This window comes from Pristis pectinata, chromosome 3 (genome assembly GCF_009764475.1).
Source record: "Pristis pectinata isolate sPriPec2 chromosome 3, sPriPec2.1.pri, whole genome shotgun sequence".
Taxonomy (NCBI): domain Eukaryota; kingdom Metazoa; phylum Chordata; class Chondrichthyes; order Rhinopristiformes; family Pristidae; genus Pristis; species Pristis pectinata.
In genome coordinates, this window is record NC_067407.1 from 86,374,019 (window position 1) to 86,396,362 (window position 22,344).

The window sequence follows — 22,344 nt, forward strand, 5'->3', positions numbered from 1 at the left end:
TGTTTGTCATTTAATAAGATCCTGGCTGATCTGATTGTAATGTCAATTCCACATTGCTGTCCATCTGCAGTAACCTCACATCCCCTCACTTATCAAGTTTCTGTCCACCTCTGTCTTAATATTCAAAGATTCTGCTTGAGTTCCAAAGACTCGTGGCCTTCAGAGAGAGAGAAAAAACATTGTTTCACCTCTGTTTTAACCTCTTATTTTTCCACTAGGGGAAATATCCTCTCCATGTCCACCTTGTAAAGACCCCTCAGAATCTTATATATTTAAATCATCCCCTCTCACTCTTCCAAATTTCAGCTGGTACAAGCATAGCACATCTGACTTTTTCTCTTAAGGCGATCAGTCTATTCCACATATTTGTTTAGTAAAAGCTTCTTTCAATTGCTTCCATTGCGTTGACATCCTGAAATAAGGGACTAACACCATAGACAGCAATTCAGATGTGGTCCCATCAATGCCCTATATCACCGAAGCATAACCTCCCTATCTTTGTATTTAGTTCTCTGAACAATAAATAATAACTGGCTGTTAACTTTACTAATTACTTGCTGGACCTGCACATTAGCATTTTTGCAAATTATGCACTACTGGATCTCTCTACATCACAGGATTCTGCAATATTTCACCATTAAGATGATATGGTTTCTCAATTTAATTACCTGTCAATATGGAAGCTTTCACATTTTCCCACATCATACACCATCTGACATTTTTTTGCCCACTCACTTAACCTATCTATATCCCTTTATTGCCTCCTTATTTCTTTTTCACAAATTACTCTCCTTTTCATCTCTGTGTGATAAGCAAATTTAGCAACAATACTTGTAGTGCCTTCATCCAGGTCTTTGATATAAATTATTTTAAAAAAAATCAGAGTTCCTGTGGCACAGCTTGCTAACTAGGAAAAAAATCTATTTATGCCCACTCTCTGTTTCCCCATTATCCAGCTAGTTTTCTATTCGCTTGAATATGTTACATCCTACATCATAAGCTTTGATATAACTTTGATTTTTTAACTCGAGTTATCCACAATGTTCCTTCTTCAAAGAACTCCAGCAAGTTGGTCCAACATGACTTCCCTTTGTCAAAACCATGTTAACTTTGCCCAATGACCTTAATGTTTTCTAAGAGCCCTGCTATATTGATAATAGTTTCTGCTCTTTTCCCAGTCACAGATTTTAAGCTAACTGGCCCATGGTTTCTTGCTTTATGTCTCTCTCCCTATTTAAGTAAAGGAGTTAGATTTATAATTTTCTATTGTAATGGAACCTTCCACAATTCTAGGGAATTTTGGAAATTTAAAACTAACTATCTCTCGAGTCACTAGTATTAAGAACCAAGGATGAAGTGGATCAGGACCCATTACTTCTCAGTCTGCAGCTCCAACAATTTGCCCTAGTCATGGTAATTTTCTTGAGTTCCTTCCCCCATCTTCCACTTCCTGATGCCTGGCTGTGTCTTGTATCCTCTATCGTGAAGACTGGTGCAAAAATACCTGTTTAAGTCACTTTGATTTTCATTAATTACCTAGACTCATTTTCTACATACCAATGCTCACCTTGTTAATTTTTTGAATTAACTACAGAAACACTGACTCTCGATCTGTTTTTATGTTTTTGGCTAGCTTTGTCGCATAGTCTTTTTTCCTTATTAGTCTTTGAGTCATTCATTGCTGTTTTAATTTTCTGTCCAGTCTTCTGACCTGCTATCTGCCTTTGTGCAATTATGTACTTTTTCTTTGACTTTCATACTGTATTTCGCATTTCAGATAAACCGTGGATATTTGATCCTCCCCTTGGGATATTTCCTTCCCGTTGAAAGATGTCTATTCTGTGTATTCTGGAAAATCCCCTTAAATGTCAATAATTTACAGAGCCATTCCTTCACCTTTTCTATACTTCCCATCCTTAATAAATGTCATGTACCCTTCAATATTCAGGCCCCAGACTCTGGTTATCCCTCAGCCATGTCTCTGGAATGGCTGTCAGATCATTGTGACATGATTCAAGAATTATTCTAAGGACAGGGTTGATGTATTCATTGCGCTATTAATGAGATAGCTGTCTGACTCACCCACTCGTCGATAATAATGGAGAGGTTTAGGTATATGTTAGTGTTGTGGTTGGGTACTCGATTTGAAACAAAAAGGACTATCAATGCAACTGCTATCACATGACAAAAGATGAAGAAATAAAGTGTTCATGGTCTGATTCTTTGGGTTTCTGTGAAAGGGTGAAGACAATGAAAGGGGAATTGGACTTTTCCATAGTGCGCCGACTGGACCACTGAATACCAGTGCTCCAGAATAGACTGCAGATCCAGTATAGGTGAATCCCATCCACGAAAAGCAGGATAACTGCAAGCCAGCCAATTCATCCGATGATGGTTACATCAGCACAGTGATTTGCAGTGTTGTCAACCAATTTTTCCATTAACCTGGCTATTGATGCTCTATTTAGATGCAGAAATACTTCGTTACATATTTGGTTTAGATGTAGACAAAGGAGCTGAATTCCATTGAAGTTAGAGCAACTGTCCTTGATATTCGGTCAGCACTTGACTGCGTGTGGAATCAATGAGAATCGGGTGATATGGCTGGAAACATATCTCACACAAAGGAGGACGGTTGTGATTGTTGGGGGTCACACATCATTCATGAGTTTTACAGGTAGTGTCAAAGGCCCAATTGCATTCAACTATTTCATTTTTTTTGTCCATGGAAAGGTCAGAAGTGGGGATAGTTGCTCATGACACCACTGTGTTTGGTTCCATTTACTGTTTCAATAGATGAGGAACTATCTATGTGGCATTATCTGGGCAGTGTTAAAGTTAGTGCTGATTTACATTTTTAACACAAAAATGCCAAGCAATGATGCCCCCCAACAAGTGAAGTGCAGAAGCTACCCCTTGATGTTCAATGATATTATTTTATCTAGTCACCCATTGTCAAACTTCTGGGATCAACATTGACCACAAGCTGAGCTGAACCAGCCACAAAAATACTGTGGTTACAGGAGCAGGTCAGACGTGGTTATCCAGTGATGAAAGACTTTCCCTTTGACACCCTCGGGCTTTTTATTTTAAACAACAGCTACAAAGTGCAAATCACAAGTGTGATAGAATATTTGCCACTTGCTGAGATGTGTTCAGCTCCAGCAATGTGAGAGAATCCAGGACAAATCAGGCCTTTTAACTGGCCACCATTTTAAACATTCATTTTCTGCACCACTGACACACTGTAACTGAAATAGGCACCATCCACAAGATGCACTGGCAATTTCCAAACACATCTACTACCAACAAATGCAAGAGCAGCAGATGAACGGAAGCACCATAATCTCAGTGTCCCCCTCCAGACCACACACCTCTCACCTTGGAAATGTGTCACTGTTCCTTCATTGTCTCTTTCTCCCTACCCAGTATAAATATAGGGACCATACTGACTGGAGCAATTCAGGGAAGCAGCTCAACACCACCTTTCCAAGTAATAAGGGTTGAGCAATAAATGTCGGCGTTGCTGGCAACAACTGCAGCCTATATTCTTCACTCTGCTGTGTGTGATTTTGTGTCGGTGATTAAACCTAACTTGTGAATACTTTCTGGCGATTAATGCAAACTCAGCCTTACCTGGACAAGATGTACCATGTTCAATGAGTCAAAGTAAGGAATACAATATGCATGAATTTACTCATCATTTTTGTTACTTAACTCTTTTTTTTGTGCTCTCTTGCCCACAGGAGACAGACCTGCTGGAAATCAGCCTTGTCAAGGATGCCAGGACTGGGAAGTATGCAAGAAATCCCAAGGTAGGGAATGCGCATTGACTTTCAGAAATATGATGCTCCTCTCCCTCTTTACTTCCCCCTATAGAAATGTGAAGCAGTTTGTGCTAGTATTCAAATAAAAAGTCAAAATTGAGGTACTTTCCATCTGTCTCTTTCTCGGTGACTAAAGAATGCATTGAATTAAATACCCGAGGAAAACTGAAGTTCCTAATTAGCCAAGCTTCTGAAACCTTTGCCTGTAGCTCTTGCTGTGTATGTGACTCAGCACCTTGCGTTGATAAAATGTTGATCCATTGTTTTGTGCCACCAGTGTAATGGAAGAGAATTAGCAGAATGTCAAAGAGTTAGGCTGACACACATAACGATGTATAACAGCTGTCGCAACTGGCTGTTGGCCTTTGTGAGGGCTGTGACTTCAAGTCCCAGTGCTGACTTTGTTAGTCGATGAGATCTTCCCAGAGCTCAGCTCATCCAATAAAAACTAGTATGACTGGCAGACTTTATTATTTCTAGGAAGGGCAAGAAGAATGTAGGCAAGATAAAGACGTGCCTATGCAATTACTTTGGATAGCCAGTGAAAATGTCACTCACTGCGTCCCTGCAAGAGCTCATAATTTGTCAGGCTTCTAGTTCACCAGATGCCTTCCTGTGCACTGGGACTTGTGATGGGGCAAGCTGTCACAGAAGCTCATTCAGCTCCAGCATGCCTTGCACCAGGTAAATGGTGCGAAGAACCTCCCTGATAACAATGTAGGGAACAGCTGGAAGAAAAAATTCAGATCACAAATCTGCACAAAATTCTTCATGCATACTTCCCTGGACTCCCCATGTCACTTCCTCCTCCAGCCGGCATGCTTTGTGCTGTTGGCTCTGTGATTTCCTACTGGATTGTGAGCTTCAGCTGGTGGGACTGGCACTTCTCACCTGGCGTGGCAGCCCAGCAAAAAAAATAACTGAAATATAACGTGATGATGGTCTAAGTATTTGGTAATTGATCAAGCTGCACATGATTGCAAGAATTCTGTGCAAGTGAAATGTTTGACCCCTAGGTGTAAAGTAGTTTCATTGACCAACTGAATGGAACTGAGTGTGACGATGATTGCAATTTAATCTTTAACTTCCAGCGACTCAATTCTCATGACTTGGTCAACAACATATTGATTTCCCATTGTTTTCAAAGAAATTGATTCCGAGCAAAAACAATATGAACATGTGGTTGTTTCAATATGAACCAAGTATGTTGTGCATCAAAGGAAATGACTCTATATCTGGATAATTCTGCAGTAAACTAGCTGTTATACCTGACATTGCTCAGGTTATTATGCTTGGTAATCATGATGTTTGCATTTATTTCCATGCAATCGGGTTTTATAACAACTCTTGTAATTGAAATAACATCTAACTCGAATGTATAATTATTCCATGAATAATATAATTAGGATGTTAAAATTTTGTGATTTGACTAAAGTTACCAATAAATGCATACACACTGAAAATAAATATGTATACAAAAACACATTTAATATAGTTATCTCTAAGGAGCTGTGTAAATCTACTTGATTCCAATGTTGAAGTGCTTCAGAATACACTGTATTTCTTTCTTTTGAATCTGGTGTAAAAATGTGCAGATTAATTTTATCTCCAACTCTGGAGCAACCAACATGTAGCTTGAAAAGCAGAAAAGCAGATTGAGGCCAACAACTTTTACTGATTGTCCTTGTACCTTATTAATGCTCAAAGCAAAAGTAAGTTGAACAGGGAACTGAAGTCGCTTGAATTGAAAAGATAGATCAGATGAGATATTTGGTATCTGAGGGATGAAGACATTTTCCCCAACGGCATTACCACTGCAGCCTCAATTATATGTGGAAGTAATTTTTGGTTTGTTAATCTTGTGCCATTGTACAGTATTGGTAGATCAAAATTCCTGGGTAGTATGATTGGTGTTCCTTCTTTTAGTTCAAGATTATATGATGGCGCACTAGATGGTGACAGTGTGTTTAAAAATTCAGCAGGAAAATTTGTACAGGTTGTCCGGGAAGCTTCAAAAGAAGGTCTTTATTCATGGCCTGTGCTGCGTCATTTTTTGGTGCTAAAATTGCTCTTTCACACAACTACTGGTAATTCGAAAGTGTCGAGTGACATTTGGCAAAACAGTTTGAATCAAACCATTAAGTGATATAACAATTTGGCCCAAGTTTTTCATCAAAATCATTCCTGTTGAGTTTTCATCTTTAATTTCCCCTTTTCCTAATTTGAGTAAATTCGAAGTGAACTCTCTTGCAAATGTATTGCCTATTAAATGCACTTGCAGCTTAGTTTCCAAGTGTTTGACATTTTCCCAAATATATGATGTTTTAATTTGGGCTTTCAGTTCATCTGCTTTAGTACCTTGTGGAATTACTGGTAGCATTTGATGAAAATCTCCAGCTAGCATGAAAGTAACACCTTCCATTAATTTAATATCGTATCTAAGACCTTGCAATGTTTAATCTAAAGCTTCAATGGCTGCTTTGTGAGCCATTGTACATTCATCCCAGACGATAAATTTATAGTCTTTTAGAATTTTTTTCATTTGCAGTTCCCCTACAATTTTGCATTGTTGGAGTCTCCACATCTGTCAAATTTAAAGGGAGTTTAAAAGTTGAATGTGCAGTTGCCCCCTACCCCCCCCCCCCACCCCCGCTGTCAAAAGTGTTGAAGCAATGCCTGATGATGTCATGACCAGGGCAAGTATGTTTTACTTTTGAACTTTAGCCAAAAGTATATTCATAAGGAAAGTTTTCCCGTTCCACCAGAAGCATCCAAAAAAAATTCCTTGACTCATTGTAAACAGCCTCTGTAAAATTTTCTAAGGCATTTCTTTGGTATCTCACTAAAATTGGTTCTTTTTCTTGGATCTATTTATCTAAATGGTTTAAACCATAGTTGGTTTTCCACGGAAACTCTGCACAAATTTTCAGTTTCTCTTTGTGGTTCATATAGACACAAAGTACTTAGGACAGGTCTGCTCAACTATCTAGTGCCTTCAAAAATAGATCTGGAAAAAAAAATCTCATCAATTTTCAATGGTCAAAATTAAAATTAGGACCCCTTTAGGTTATGGTGGGGGTGGGGGGGAGTTTAGTTAAACCAGGTGTATAGTGCATATCCTTATACTAAATGTAACTTGCATGCACAATTTCAGATTTCTAGGTTGTATTGTTACTCAGCTTTACGCAGGGTACACAGATATTGATTTTAGTTTACGTCTTAAGAAATTTAAAACATTCTGTTTAAAATTATGTTCAGTATGTATATGTCCTGGCCCTAATAATGGGAAAATGGATTTCATAATGTCAGTTGATGTTACACTTGGTGCTCTGCTTGGGATCTGCACTTAAAAGATCTATTAGAGTAACATTGTCTGCAGAACAGGGTACTTCACTGATGTTGTAAGTGTGTGGCAGTTGGCTTGCAATTGAATTTGGTGTCTGTACAGTAAGATTTCACTGCAATGAATTCCATATGGTCCCAAAATCTGTTTGGTTTTGTGATATAATTACGTTGAACAAAATAATATTTTGTTCAACATAATCATATAACAAAATAAGGTAAATAAGAATCCAGAGAAAATTGTTGCAGCTCCTGTTGGAATATTTCAAATAAACATACGTAGCCCAAGCCTGAGGAATGCTTCTCAGGGTTACCTGAGCCCTTCCCTCTTTGTGTGTCTCCAGTCTTCCCGGTCCTGCTCATTATACAGGTTGCCTTCCCTTTATGCATTGGAACTATTCTTCCATCAGCTGATCTTGGCTGTGTGTCATAGTCACCCCAGGGACCTCTTGCAGAGCCGGACTTAAAGTTACACATTCAGACCCTGCCATCTGCAGCAACAACCAGTGTTGCCTGACCCCAGAAAATCCAGACTGTTGTGCTTGGCATTGCAAGCTTGAATATTTCACTTTCTTGGTAGCCAATACAAGAAGTCATGTTAAGTCAACAAAATTCTAACTGTTGGCAGCACTGCAATTCTCAATCATTGGTGGGAACGTAGGTCAAACTGATAATCTCAAACAATTTATTTATTTTTTTCCTCCCTATTTCTCTTCATCCCTCTTTCCCCTCTACCCCTTTGTCTCGTTCCTTCTCTCGACCCTCTTGTCTCTCTGATTATTAACCCCTCCATCTTCCTACATCACTCAACAACACACCCACACTCCTGCGTTCTTTTGTTTCTCCAGCTCACATATTGCTTCTTGAAGTGCATCCCTGTTTTGAAAGTGATGGACGGAACTCGGATGGTAACAAGCTAAAGACTGCTCATAATTTGAGCATCCTGGGACTCTTTGACGCTGCCACACTCTGTGTATCTTTCCAGATGCACCTCCTAGCACTTGTTTATCGCTGTTCTCATGCCAGGACTGTACCCCATTTTGTATCGACGAAATCCAATGCTGCTGCTGATCACTGAGTGTCATGAGTTAATATTAGCCCTGGCGTAGAATGTGAGAATATTAATGTGTTGTGACAGTTCAATGAAGCTTATGCTCTTTTGTTGTGTTAGTGTTCTGCAGTGCTTTTTAACTCTCTCCTTCTGTTGATCACCTGTCGTCTATTGTATTTTGCTGTTGAGATGCCAACAATTCCTTGTTAGAATTACAGTGATCTCGCCCTGTCCCACTAGCTCGGTCACTTCATGGAGGAGCTTCAACACAAATTCTCAGGTTTCATCCCTGGTCTCTGTCGTGTTCTGATTTTTGCTGGTGTGGATGGTGCACCTCGATTTAAATTTTGGGTTAATGTCAGTTGGGCTTCGGTCCAGAATTACCTACTTAATCGATACCGGATGTTGGGTGAGAACAGGATAAGGTATCCTTTTGTGTCCCGAGAGGCTGAACTGCTGCTGGCAGATGGGTCTGACTCAATGACTTATTTCGTTGAGCTATCAAAGTTAGAGTAAGGACCTTCGTCCCACTTTCCTCTCTTCAAGTGCAAAGTTTGGAGCCGTGAAGTGGTTTGTTGGGAACAGATTGGAATAATCATGTATAACATTGTCAGATGCAAAGGACAAGTGCAGAACCTTGCTTTGACGTTAATTAATGACTAAACACTCCAAGCAGACGCAGGGCAAGAAGGGCTCAGGAATTGATCTCCACTCTCTGATAATCTCAACAAGACCTGTAGCAGGGTGCTTCAAACAGTTCTGCTGCCTGGGCTGAGGAAGGTAAATGGTAGTTGGGTTATTATTGTCACATATCCTGAGATACAGTGAAAAACTTTTTTTGTGTGCTATCCATACAGAGCATTCCAAACATAAGTACATTGAGGTAGTACAAAGGGAAAAGCAGTAACAGAATGCAGAACGTCGTGTTACAGTTACAGAGAGAGTGCAGTGCAGGCAGACAAATAAGGTACAAGGGCCATGACCAGGTAGATTGAGAGATCAAGAGTTCATCCTTATTGTACAAGAGATCAGTTCAAGAGTCTTATAGTAGGAGCTCGTTGTCGGGTATTTCCCCCTCGATCTTTGACTAATGATTTCCTGATTTAGAAGACTTGATGAGGATTTATCCAGCTTTGTGGTGGTGCCTTTCAGAATTGAATAGTGAGTTGCACATGAAGGTTGGCCACCATGTCACAGATTCTGACAAATCTGACAAATGTGGAGATGAGGCCTGGAATAATAGCCAATAGGCAGGAGGAAAAAAGCAACTGAGCTTTCATAGAACACTAAGCATGCAACCCAAAAAACCAGAATTACAGAAGAAAAGGTAAAGAGTTGTGTTTTTCATCTTTTAACAATTGTTTTAAAGGCTCATAGTCTTTACTGAAAATCTTTTGATAAATACTGTTTAGTTTATCTAACATAGTGATACTGTGATACATCTTTGCCCTCACTTTGTCAATGCATTTCAGAATCATCAGTGAGTTGAGCAGACGGTGCTGATGAAATGCATGCTCACAAAGAACCAGTGCCACTTCCAACAAATTCCTTTTAAATGAGCTGTCATTCGTGACTATAGTTTGCTATTTATTCTTTTCCTTGGAAAATGTGTTAGATTTTCATGAGCCAAGAATTCCATATATATATATACACACACACACATCATTCTGAAAAACTGAATTATTGTTGAATAAGACTGTAAGAGCAAGGTGGTAATATTCATTTGTGATCTGTGTCGTTAGGCATATCCATTATTCCTTCCACATTGAAATCCCAGCTCCACCCTCTCTGATTCTTGGATCCAGAATCAGAGGAAGATTTTAAGATCTTTTCCTGTAGTAGATGAGGTTATTGACTCTTGTATTCAAAAGATTAGGTTAATCACTGTAAAAGTACCGCTCATTTTACAATTGTACAAACAGATAAAATTGATAGGCAGGATCAAGATCCATCTGATCCATCCAAATGATGGCCATACCATCATGACTCCCTCCTCCCAATATGTAAGTGAGATTTTGAAATAAAGGAAAAATAATTGCTTTGTTTTATTTAATGTCCTAAAGTCATTGCTGATGTTTAGGTTTTTAAGAATGATACCGCCACTGAGCTTTTCCACTCTGCATTGCTTCTCCTTGCATCAACAGGCCTCCAACAATTGAACCTTGGCAGAGAGCGATAGTAGGCAGTTTGGCCATGGTGAGGTGGTGTATGGTATCACATTGAGCCATAACCCTGGGCCTCTTTGGACATGAACACTTTTCAGTGTAGAGGCTGGTACTTCCAGGTCACTATCATATTGGGGAGTGTATTTCATAGTTGATCCATCAGAGGTACATCTACCAGGCAGTCCAGTTTGCAGCACAATCTGCCCATTCACATTGGTGAACTTGTAAACGTCACTGCACCTTGAGTCCCTATCAGTTCAAACTACGCATTGAACTGCAGAGAAATCCCTCCAGAAAAATTGAATAAATTTGACTTTCATTGTTGAATTTGTTAATTAATAGCATGCCTAATCACTTTAACAAATGAACAGTTGTTAAAGGCACCTCCAAGCACTCCCCATGTCACATTTACAAGCTTCCTGGGGAAAACCAATTTCAACAATTTCATTTTGAATCTGAAACATGATGAACTGACTTGAGGCGGGTTCAGTGGCATGCTAATGGTTATATCTTGATTAAATTCTGTGTGTGGGGGGGAGATTAAGCAGATTGCAAATTGAAAATGGTAAGATTCAACTTTCTAACAAGTTTCTATTATTTTATTCTGCTGGGAGATTTATTGTCTAATTCAGAAGCAGTTTCCTTGCATTTAAGATTAACGGTATGTTATGTACGGTATTTACAGATTTCCCTGATTGGTTAAATTATAAGCCATAATTAAGACCTGTCACTGGGGTCCTGTATTACTTGAGGCTGTAGCAAATCTCCTGAGCTTCCCAACCTAATTTATTTCTTGTTGGGTTAAAAGCAAAACCTTTGGATTTGGAACTGTCATTTGGTGGAATTCTGCATATGATTCAGAATCCTTAACCTTCTGTTAATCATACCTTTGCTGACTACAATTTATACATTGTTATCATCTGCTGACCCTCAGCTTTGATTTCCTCACTACCTGCTGAGCAGTCTTTCACTAAGATACATACACAGATGTCAGACAGATGCAATAAAAATATGCTTATGACATAGAACCTTACAGCCCTTCAGCCCACAATGTTGTGCCAACATTTTATCCTGCTCTAACCCTTCCCTCCCACATAGCCCTCCATTTCTCTATCATTCATATGTCTATCTAAGAGTCTCTTAAATGTCCCTTAATATGTCACTTAAATATCATACTGGAGGATTTCAGTTTCACAAATATTAACTGGGACTGCCCAAGTGTTAAGGGCTCGGAGGGGGTAGAATTTCTGAAGTGTGCTCAGGAGAGATTTTTGATGCAGTATGTAACTAGACCACTATGGGAAGGAACATTGGGGAATGTAGCTGGTTAAGTGGAGAGAGTGTCAGCAGGGAAACACTTTTGAAGATAATGACCATAACTCTGTACATTTTAAAGTGATAATGGAAAAGGATAGAGATGGATCAGTAATTAAGGTCTTAAATTGGGATGAGGCCAATTTCATTCACATAAGGGAGGACCTGGCAAAGTTAGATTGGGAGCATCGACTTGCAGATAAGTCCACATCTATAGAGTGGGAAACAGTCACAGGAGAAATAGCAAGGCTTCAAGGCCAACATGTTTCTGTACAAGTAAAAGCCAGGGATAACCAGGAACCCTGGAAGTTGAGGAATATTGAAGGCTGGATAAAGAGAAAGAAGGAAGCATATGCCTGGTGTAAGGAACTCATGATGGGTGGCACGTCAAGAGTATAAAAGTGGAGCAGGTTACTCCTCCTCCTGATCTGTATGTTTGCATGTTTGTTGTCAAAATGAGTTCTAATGTCATCATTTTTATGAAATTGCTATTCTTGAATGACAATCTCTCCATACCCTACATAGTTCCCTTCTGACTCTTTATTCCAGCTCAAAAAGTTCTCTTGACTATTCAGATTTCTGTTAATCTCATGAAATCCTATAAGACAAAACTGACAGACTTTCTGTATAGATCTTATACAGTAACAAAAATACTCAGGAACCTGAAAGTTGCACTGTTTTTATGTGATATTAAATCTTGCGCTCCACCCTATCATATACCTCTCTTGTGTTCTTTCTTCTCTGACACCACCCACCCAAACCACAGCCTCTTCTTTCTGACTTTACACTTTCATATAAACTGTTAAATCTCTACCCTCGCCCATGTCTACCCTCACCCATACCCTCTGACAAAATGTCATCAACCTCTAATGTAAACTTTGGCTTTCTCTCTCCTCAGACACAAAGTCTCTCTGCCATCTTCTACTTTTACTTAAGATTTCAAACATTCACTCTATTTTGTTTCGGTACAAGTGATGATTGGTGCCATACTTTGCAATTGTATCTGAATCCCAGACTGCATGTATTTTGTATTCAACTCCCCTTCCAGCAGATGGTTCACACCTTCTTTATACCCTGAGGTGATGCACAAATGGCCTGTTCTCAAGATTCTGGCAATACATGCAGTACACCCATGGTGATCATTTCTCTGGTTTTCACCCTCCCTGCTGAACTGGCAATTTTGAACACATTGTGCAAGAAGCCATTTGTAGACTGCCACAGTGCCTCAACCATCCTGAGTAACTGCTGGTCCCTGGTCTCTCTTTTTATTTCTCTGCCATTCCCTTTAATCAAAACAGTAAAGATCCAGTTTACTCACTTTGCTTTTTGAAAGGTTTTGAATGTCTGTTGAAACAGTTTAAACTGAAAGTGATTCCAATAGTATTATTCTGTTTTTCTCTTCTCACCAGCAGCTCCTGTGACAAATAGGGTTCCATTTCTAAGCAGTGATGTCAATGAAGGAGTTTGCCTTTCCGTATTAATACATTAAGCTTGCACATCAAGGATCTTGATGTGCAGTTTTGATTTGGAAATGGCTCTAAATTGGATTAATCACTTTTAATACTTGTGATTTTATTTTTCTGCACAATGGCTGCAGTTCCAAGACAATTTGCCCTGTCAATTAAGTGGAAAAGCGCCAGTGTAAGTAGTAGTATCTGCTCTAATTAGAGGGTATCGCAGGGTAAGAAAACTGGAGACCATAAATATAAGATATACAGAGCTATTAATCCATTACCAAGGCATTATATTGCAGTGGTTGATGGATTGAAGATAATGAGACTTCTCCTGCATTCAAAAGAAAATCAGTTTTGACATAAGTGATGGGTTACATTGCCCATGAAGCGATCATCAATCATTTTTGTGCTGCTGATCGAACTGTATTCCATGCAGATTTGTGGCACTTAAAAGTGTCCAAAATGGACTTCCTGCTCCATTAGCATGAGATTGTTTTATTGTTGCACTGGGCTGGTTCGCGTTGATGGCCAGAGCTGGCGATTACGGGGAAAATCATCGGATTGCTGCAGGGCGCATGTCAGTATCTTCCGGATTTCCACACCTGGCACAATGCAATGTGGAAATCGAGGATGTGTTGGGGGTCAAATGCAGATGTGTCTGACCTCTCGCTTCAACCCAGCACTCGGCATTGACTCTATAAACTTTCTGAGCTGAGAAGCAGGATACAGTTTGTATATGGCCCCTCAGCTTTACACCAGCCATCATGGTGCATCTAATGCAGCCCCATTCATTTGTATTGAGTCACCAATGTTTAAGAAGCTAAGTTTTTATTTATCTTTCTTTACTTCTGTGCCTTTAAGTTTTAATTAATTAAAAGTGGTTTATTTTGTCTTTAAATAAATGTACTTTTTAAATCATATTATATTAAAAGATATATATTAATCAATTTCAGTTGTGTTTGTATGATTCTCATTATCAAAGAACATCATGGTGATGTTGAGGACAGGGTCTCAGGCCTGGCTGGTACTTGTGGGAACTGAGGCCTTAATATTCCCAACAGCGAGAACTGTTGCTACAAAAGCTTAGTGCATCCATGGGCCGGAGAGTGGGAGCAGGGACTGGTGGGCGAGTATGGCAGAAGGTCAGATTGAGCATAATCTGGCCCATAATTTCTGTTGAGCATATTGTTCTCAAACCCCCTCCGGATGGGACCATGGTTGCCTGGCTGCATTCTTATATAAGCTGAAGTAGATGGAGACTCCTCTGCTTTTATTCCTCTGCACCCTCTCATGTTACTAGCTCTGGTAGTTACTACACATCTGATCATGGCTCCCTTCTCTTTCTCATCTCCATTCTCCCTCTCATCCATAACATCTGGAAATACCACCAGTTTCCACGTGAATGTTAACAATGCCCAGCCTTGTCTCACCACCACCCTCTCTTGACTCCTGCATGGCCTCTAGATTCACAGAATCATGCCCAACATATAGTGGTAAGTAGATTGGAAGTTTCCAGCAATTCAACGTGTGGTAGCTCAACATGATTATCCTTGTTTATCATCACAAACTCTATTTCCTGGTGGCCAATCAATCCCTCTCCTTGATGACATCTTTGGCCAAACCAGATTGTGAACAATCATGGTGTCTGACCTGAACCTGAGGAGAACTTCGGACTGCACATCCAAGCTATCGCTAATTTTACCACCTTAGCATTACCCAACTCTGCTATTGTCTCAGCGTACCTGCTGCTTGAGGCATTACTTCGTTGCTTTTTGATTTAACTATTTCATACACTCCTGGCTGGACTGCCTTTTCTATTCCTTAGCTCATCCAATATTCTGCTGCTTATATCTGATCTCACAGCAAATACTATTCACCCATTACCATCATTTGCAAGAGGTCTTGATTTCAAAATCCTTATTCTTTCAAATGCATCTGTGGCCTCACCACATCCTGCCTCTTTGATCTCCCTCATCCACTTAAGATTGCTTTGCTCCTCCACTTCCAGCTTCTTGAGCATTCCTGACTTTAATTGGCCTGTTGTCAAAAACCTTATTTTCAGCAGACAAGGCCCCAATCTTTGGCGATCCCTTCCTAAAGCTATCTACTCTCTCCCTTCCTTTAAAACATGCCATAAAGCCCAGCAACCAAAAAATAAGCGGATGCTGGAAATCAGAAAACGGAAAATGCAGGAAACACAGAGTGCTATCAGTATTTTCTGTTTTTGTTTCTTGAAGCCTACCTTGAGACGATCTGCCCTAATATCCGTTCATCTGGCTGAGTGAGAAGTTTTGCCTGACATGAAGCCTCTTGGTTTGTTTTTGATACACAAGTGGAGCTATGGAAGTATCTTATTACTTTTATTCTTATGGAGGGAAACATTATTAGGAAACAAGTGCATATCACATGCACACAGTTAATTTACCGAAAAAAGGAGTTAATATTTGAGGATTGTACATAAGTGCCCCTATCTGCTCTTGACCGTTTGCAAAACCTGGAGTTGACTTGTTGACAGAGTATTGGCTGTGCTATGGCTCAGCTCCTTTCAATTACAATGTAAGATTAACCTCATTTTACCTTTCTCATTATTCTAATTGGGTCTCTCATCTTGATTTTCCCCAAGCCTCTTGATACCAGTAGTTCAAGCTCTCAACACTTGCCAAGTGCCTTTTTTTTAATTTAACTTTTGTTTCCTTTCCCTTTGAGTTGGGGATGGTTGCCTTGGAAAATGATTGGAGTGTCTCAGTGGCAAGTAGCTCCTGATGGCTTTTACTCCCAATGATGCAATTTCAAGGAATCATCGCATGATTGCAACAGAGGGGGAGGCCATTTGGACTATTGTGTCAGTGCCAGCTCTCTCCAGAGCAAAATCCCAAGCTTCTATGGCTCAGGAAAGCCATCCAAAGCATGTTTCTCTCTCCAACCATATTTCATTGACATTCCCAGTTTGAGTGCAACTTAGTACTGAAGTAAATGTTTTTTTTAAACCTGTTTTGCCTGCCAAGAACAGAACCAAAACTGGTCAATGCTCGAGGAATATCAGAAGCCAGCCTTCCAAGGGTCTCTTTCGTCCTATCAATGTTTATTCCAGATTTGGTGATGAGAGGCCAGTCTCAGTACCCAGTTCCTTCAAACCACCAAAGCCCCAATGATACCTTGCTGAACTGCTTGGTTAGCATGAGCCAAGTTTTACACACCTGACATTATCAAATGGCCAGCCCCCAGTGATGAGTCCCTGCATGGTGGCAAGACTTTGGATATCCACTGGAGTGGGAGGGCGAGGGTGGCTGAACAAAACAGTCAAGGCAAAGCCATTCAGAACTTTTCAATGACAAATAAAAAAAAATCAAACAAGTGAATAAGTTTTTTAAAAAAAATAGACTTTTTAAATAATTAAAACTGTTCAAAAGAATTCAATGAATATAAAAATTGTAAACTACCAACTTCTTAACCTGCTCCCTCTCAACCAGGTCTCTATGCTTAAATGAATGGAGACCCTATTCCTGTTCCTTGCCTAACCCAGCACAGTGTCTATCATCAAATTCACCAGAGAAATATCGGGGAATTGCCTCAACTTGATGCTGTAGTACTGAGCTTCATGAGGCGTCCAATGTCGGAACAAAATTCAGTGAAATCTGTCAGACAGTGGCTGGAATATTTGGTATGTCTTTGATCGCTTGTGGCTTCTGGACTTGGTGGCATTTATGTGGAGAAAGCCCTGTAAAATGCAGTGCCCTGAAACTCCTGTGGTATTTGTGTGTGTGTGTGTGTGTGTGTGTGTGTGTGTGTGTGTGTGTGTGTTGCCCACTGCTGACAGTATCAAATGGTGCCTGCCATTTTGCTTTTGGTACAATTTTCAATTCTGCCCTTCCCCATTAGAACTTGGGTCAATTAGCACCTCAGCTTGATGTCCTAAGCTTCATTTGCTCATCACTCAGTCTGCCAGTTTTCTGTCCAAGCATGCCAGTTCGGTCTTCAACAGGCTTGTTGGGCAGTCTAATCCTGCTTTCCAAGATCCTTTTTCTTTCCACCATTGCTCTACACCCCCACCATCTCCATCCACTGCCTACTTTGATTAAAGTAACTTGGCAGTATGTAAAGTGGACCTCCATGAATCAGCAGCAAACAGTTTGATATTGGGGATGGTTTAGTACAACCCTATGGACTGAGATGCTGACGATCTCTTGTTGCACTCCTGAACTCTTGAGATATGGGATATCAAGGGGGACATTGTTCCCTGGGCAAAACCAGAGTTTAGTAAGGAATGGTGAATATTCTGGATTTCAGTCTGGGAAAATTTGAGGTTCAAGGTGTATTTATACTGCATTTTAAATTTTTTTTAAAATTTTAAATTTTATTTACAGCATAGTAACAGGCCCTTCCGGCCCAACGAGTCCGCGCCGCCCATTTTAGACCCAAATTAACCTACTTGTACGTCTTTGGAACGTGGGAGGAAACCAGAGCACCTGGAGGAAACCCACGCAGACACGGGAGAACGTACAAGCTCCTTACAGACAGCGACGGGAATCGAACCCCGATCGCTGGCGCTGTAATAGCATTGCGCTAACCGCTACGCTATTAAATGGGTTGAATAGATGTGTTAAGAGGGACAACTTGTTGTCTGTGGAATGAATAGCTTTGATTGACTAGTTGTGTGTCGTACATTGCTTCGTATTTTCTTATCAACTGTTTTGTGTGTACCCATAGCGACTTGAAAAATTTAATCAATTTTGATTAACCAATAAAACTGCAGTGCTTGGGTAACCCTTCTCTACCTCCTTCATTTTGTTGTGGGAGTTCAGCACATCCAGGGAGCTGTCTTGTCCTGACTATTATCAAAGCAAACAGCAAACAAAGTTTATTCTATCTGTGGGTGACTGATGCTGAGCACAAACGTCCTGAGGTAGCTCCCTCATTCTTGTTAAGTCAGCTGAACTGAACCGCGTGGATGCCCATGTGTTAGAAGGAGTCAATTCTGCTTTGAATCCCGTGTCTACTGACATGTCCTGCCCAGGATGTACGTTCAGGCAAAATTGGAGCAAACTGTCCACATTTTATTTATTCACTAGATGTGAACATCACTGGCAGTGCTAGTATTTATTGCCCATTCCTATTTGTTCCCAAGCAGAGGAGTCAGCCAAGAGGCATCCACATTTTTGCATCTGGAATACCATGGCAACAAGGCATGGATGATAGATTTCCTTCTCTGAAAGACATCAGTAGACCAGTTGAGTTTTCATGGAAAATCTGGTGGTTTCATGGTGACTGTTACTAAGACTACTTTTTCTTTCAATTCCAATGTTTTCTTTGAAAAAAAGAAGTAATTATGGTGGGATTTGAACTTGTGTCTCTCGATCTGGTCTAGAACCCTGGCTGCAACGTAATCCTTATGTAATTGTACTGTGCAGCAACTTGGAAAGGAAGTCAAGTAAAAATAAGTATTCTTCTGGTTCTTCTCTCTGCTTCAAACTCTGTCCGATCAAACATGAGACCTTAACAAGTACCTCTTGGGGTTTCTATTAGAGTGGGCTGGAAAACACTTTCGATGCTTCAGTCATCCTATTTTTGGGCATTGTTATGGGGCTCAATGAACCTCAGTAGAATAGAATCAGACTTATTATCACTGACTTGTATGAAGTGAAATGTGTTATTTTGTGACAGCAGTACAGTGCAAAGACATAAAAATTACTATAAGTTACAAATATAAATATATAGTGCAAAACGAAAAGGAATAATGAGGTAGTGTTCATGGACCATTCAGAAATCTGATGACAGAGGGGAAGAAGCTGTTCCTGAATCGTTGAGTGTGGGTCTTCAGGCTCCTGTACCTCCTCCCTGATGGTAGTAACAAGAAGGAGGCATGTCCTGGATGGTGAGGGTCCTTAGTGATGGCTGCTGCCTTCTTGAGGTACCACCTCTTGAAGATGTCCTCAATGGTGGGGAGGGTTGTGCCTGTGATGGAGCTGGCTGAGTCTACAACCCTCTGCAGCCTCTTGTGATCCTGTGCATTGGAGCCTCCATACCAGGCTGTGATACAACCAGTCAGCATGCTCTCCACTGTATATCTATAGAAATTTGTAAGAGTTTTTGGTGACATACTGAATCTCCTCAAACTCCTAACGAAGTAGAGCCCCTGGTGTGCAGCCTTTGTGATTGCATCAATGTGTTGGGCCCAAGATAGATCCTTTGAGATGTTGACACCCAGGAACTCAATGAGGACTGGTGTGTGTTCTCCCGATTTCCCCTTCCTCAAGTCCACAATCAATCCCTTGGTTTTGCTGATGTTGAGTGTAAGGTTGTTGTTGCAATACCACTCAACCAGCTGATCTACCTCACTCCTGTATGCCTCTTCGCCGCTGTCTGAGATTCTACCAATAACAGCGGTGTCACTGAACTTATAGATGGTGTTTAAGCTGTGCTTAGCCACACAGTCATATGTAGAAAGAGTAGAGCAGAGGGCTAAGCACGCATCCTTGAGGTGCACCTGTGTTGATTGTCAGTGAGGAGGAGATGTTATTATCGATCTGCACTGACTGTGGTCTCCCGAAAAGGAAGTTGAGGATCCGGTTGCAGAAGGAGGTACAGAGGCCCAGGTTTTGAAGTTTGGTGATCAGTGTAGTCCAGCAAGGTCTGGTGTGTTGGATGGTTATAGGTGTGAACTGTTTGACAAATCCAAAATATTATACTGCATCCTTTAACAAAACTGAGGAAACTAACAGGTGTTAGTTTTATTTCTGAGTATAGAAAAATCCACTGGAGGCCCAGCTAGTTACGACTTGTGTTATCTTCTCAGCAAAAATTATTAGTCCAACATAGTCCCCTGCTTTGCTCTTCCACTTCTGCCAACGCCCACTCCCTTTACACAGCATCTTCCCATACAACCACAGGACAGGTAACGCCTACCCTGAAACTACGGACACAACAATGCTTTTGAAGTACTTCCGTTTGTTGCTCACGATATTGCCTGCTCTACATTGGAGAAATCAAAGCCAGATAGGTAACCACTTTGGAGAACACCTTCACACCATCCACAAACATGAATTTGAGTCTCTTGTTGCCTTTCACTTTAATTTTCTCTTCCCTGCTCATTTAAATCTTGCTGTCTTTGGCCCCTTAAACTGATCCAAAATATTCCCAACACAAGCCCAAGGAACAGCATGTAAATGAAAACCAGAAAACATGGCAGATGCTGGAAATCTAAAATAGAAACAGAAAATGCTGGAAATACTCAGCTGGTCAAGCCACATCCGTGGGACCTAAAACATTAACTGTTTCTCTTCCCACAGATGCACTTTGACCTGTAGAGTAGGTTTGTTATAATTGGCAGGGCTTAATGTTGAATTCAGCAATTTCACATTTCCATCCTCAACAGTTCGTATCAAAACTGAAGGGTTATCAGTCTGAAACATTAATCAGTTTTTCTTTCTCTCTCCACAGAGGCTGCCTGACCTGCTGGTTATTTCCAACATACTCCTTTATTTCAGATTTCCAGCAACTGCGGTGTATTGTATTTCACAGTTCCAGCATCGTTTCTACAACTATATTTCTCTGCCTCCATTTGTATCTGTGTGAAGTAGAGAAGCTACAATGAACAAGGTTTCACCACCTTCTCTCAGCCAACACCACCATCACGTGTGTCATTGAGGTTCTCCTGATCTCCTTGTATTACTGACATTCCCTAAGTTTTTCCACTGCTCCCTCTTCTCTGTAAGTTAAAACATGTTGAATTTCTAACTTTTCCTCGTTGTGATGTATGGTTATCACCCTTCAACATAAACTTCTTTCTTTCTCAACTAATCTGCTGAGTATTTACAACAGTTTCAGTTTATATTCAGTGGAAAACCAGGAACACCCGTACATTATAAAATTTTCCCCAGGAACTAGTGCGACAAAATTCCCACATCAGCTGATGTTTGTCACAGTGTGAACATTTGCTGAAAGATGTCCATTATTTTCCTGATTGTTTTATTTCCCTTTTAAAACATTAAGGTGGGTCGGTAATAATGAAGCCATTGCATCACATAGCATATCTTTTGGTCGGAAAGCAAATCTCAGCAAGAAAACTTCCCCAGCCTCAGTAAAGTAATGAAACTTAAAATTGGCTGTTTTAATTTGTTTGATTGTCTGCTATTTATTAAATGGAGCTGCAAGATTTTTATTGCTTTTCATTGGAATGGGAAATGTATCAAATTCCCAAGCATTTAGTTTTGACTTAGCTTCCATTTAACCAGTGTGTTGCAATTCAGTGAAAATACATATGATGGCCACTACTTAAAATCAATCATACGCATCATCATGTTTTTTTAGTTAAAACCTATCAGCTTGGAAATTCGAGTAAATAGCAGATTTTTTTAAGGCTACACAAAGGAATATAATTTTTTTCCTGCCATTAAACCTGCATCATTTCAAAAATGGACAACTGAATTTCTGATCGAGATTTATCCTTGTCTGACGTGATTTCAATGCTATATGGGATTATATCATTCCCCTTGTAAAGCTTCTTTCGGAACATGGCCGAAATTGGACTATGTTGACCTTGGAGTGATCATTGTTGGGTATTCCTGGCACAGACGGGTCCTTACAACATTGTGTAGGATTGGGACACCTGCAGGTTAAGTCCCATTCTTAACTTTGATCACATCACAGCATAATCTCCCTCCCCCATTATGAGTTTGGTCCCAGCATCTGGAATGGGGGACAAACACCTGCACAGCAAACCCCACAATAACTCCCCAAACAAGGCCACTTAACCGATCACTTTCCCACCACAATGTCTTGATCCTCAGTATATGGCCGCTAGTCGCTCTTTGCTTATCCCCAGACCTGGCCCTGGTGAAGTCCCTGGTGGCAGTCTTCAACAATGAAGAGCTATAAAGCCATTCTGTATTCCTTTGAGGCCACACAGCCATGCTGGGCAGTACTGAAATTTGCAGTGCAAGGCATAAGCAGATGTTGTTGATGCATTGCTGCTATGACCATCCAGTGAATCTATTTGAATGGCAATGATTCTGGACCACCTAATTTTGAACCAAACTTGCAGTTACAGAAATGCATTTTCTGAAATGTTTCTGCTAAATTCATTTGTATAACCATAAATACAAAAGTAGCTTGAACCTGCACTTCAGTGTTTTAAGACTTCACATTTAAAACAAATACGGTAACTTCCTTCATGTATTTAAAAGAGAGAGTTT

At 40.3% G+C, this 22,344-nt stretch overlaps 1 protein-coding gene across 3 annotated transcripts in view; it reads left to right on the forward strand.

Annotated features, from left to right (window-relative positions):
- The window catches only part of LOC127567834 (1-phosphatidylinositol 4,5-bisphosphate phosphodiesterase beta-1), a 711,920-nt gene that overhangs the window by 168,889 nt on the left and 520,687 nt on the right, over positions 1-22,344 (forward strand). For all 3 annotated transcript variants that reach the window (XM_052010953.1, XM_052010954.1, XM_052010955.1), the window contains one exon: positions 3,747-3,815. In XM_052010953.1, the coding sequence (XP_051866913.1) occupies positions 3,747-3,815 (69 nt within the window). The remainder of the gene's footprint in view (positions 1-3,746; positions 3,816-22,344) is intronic.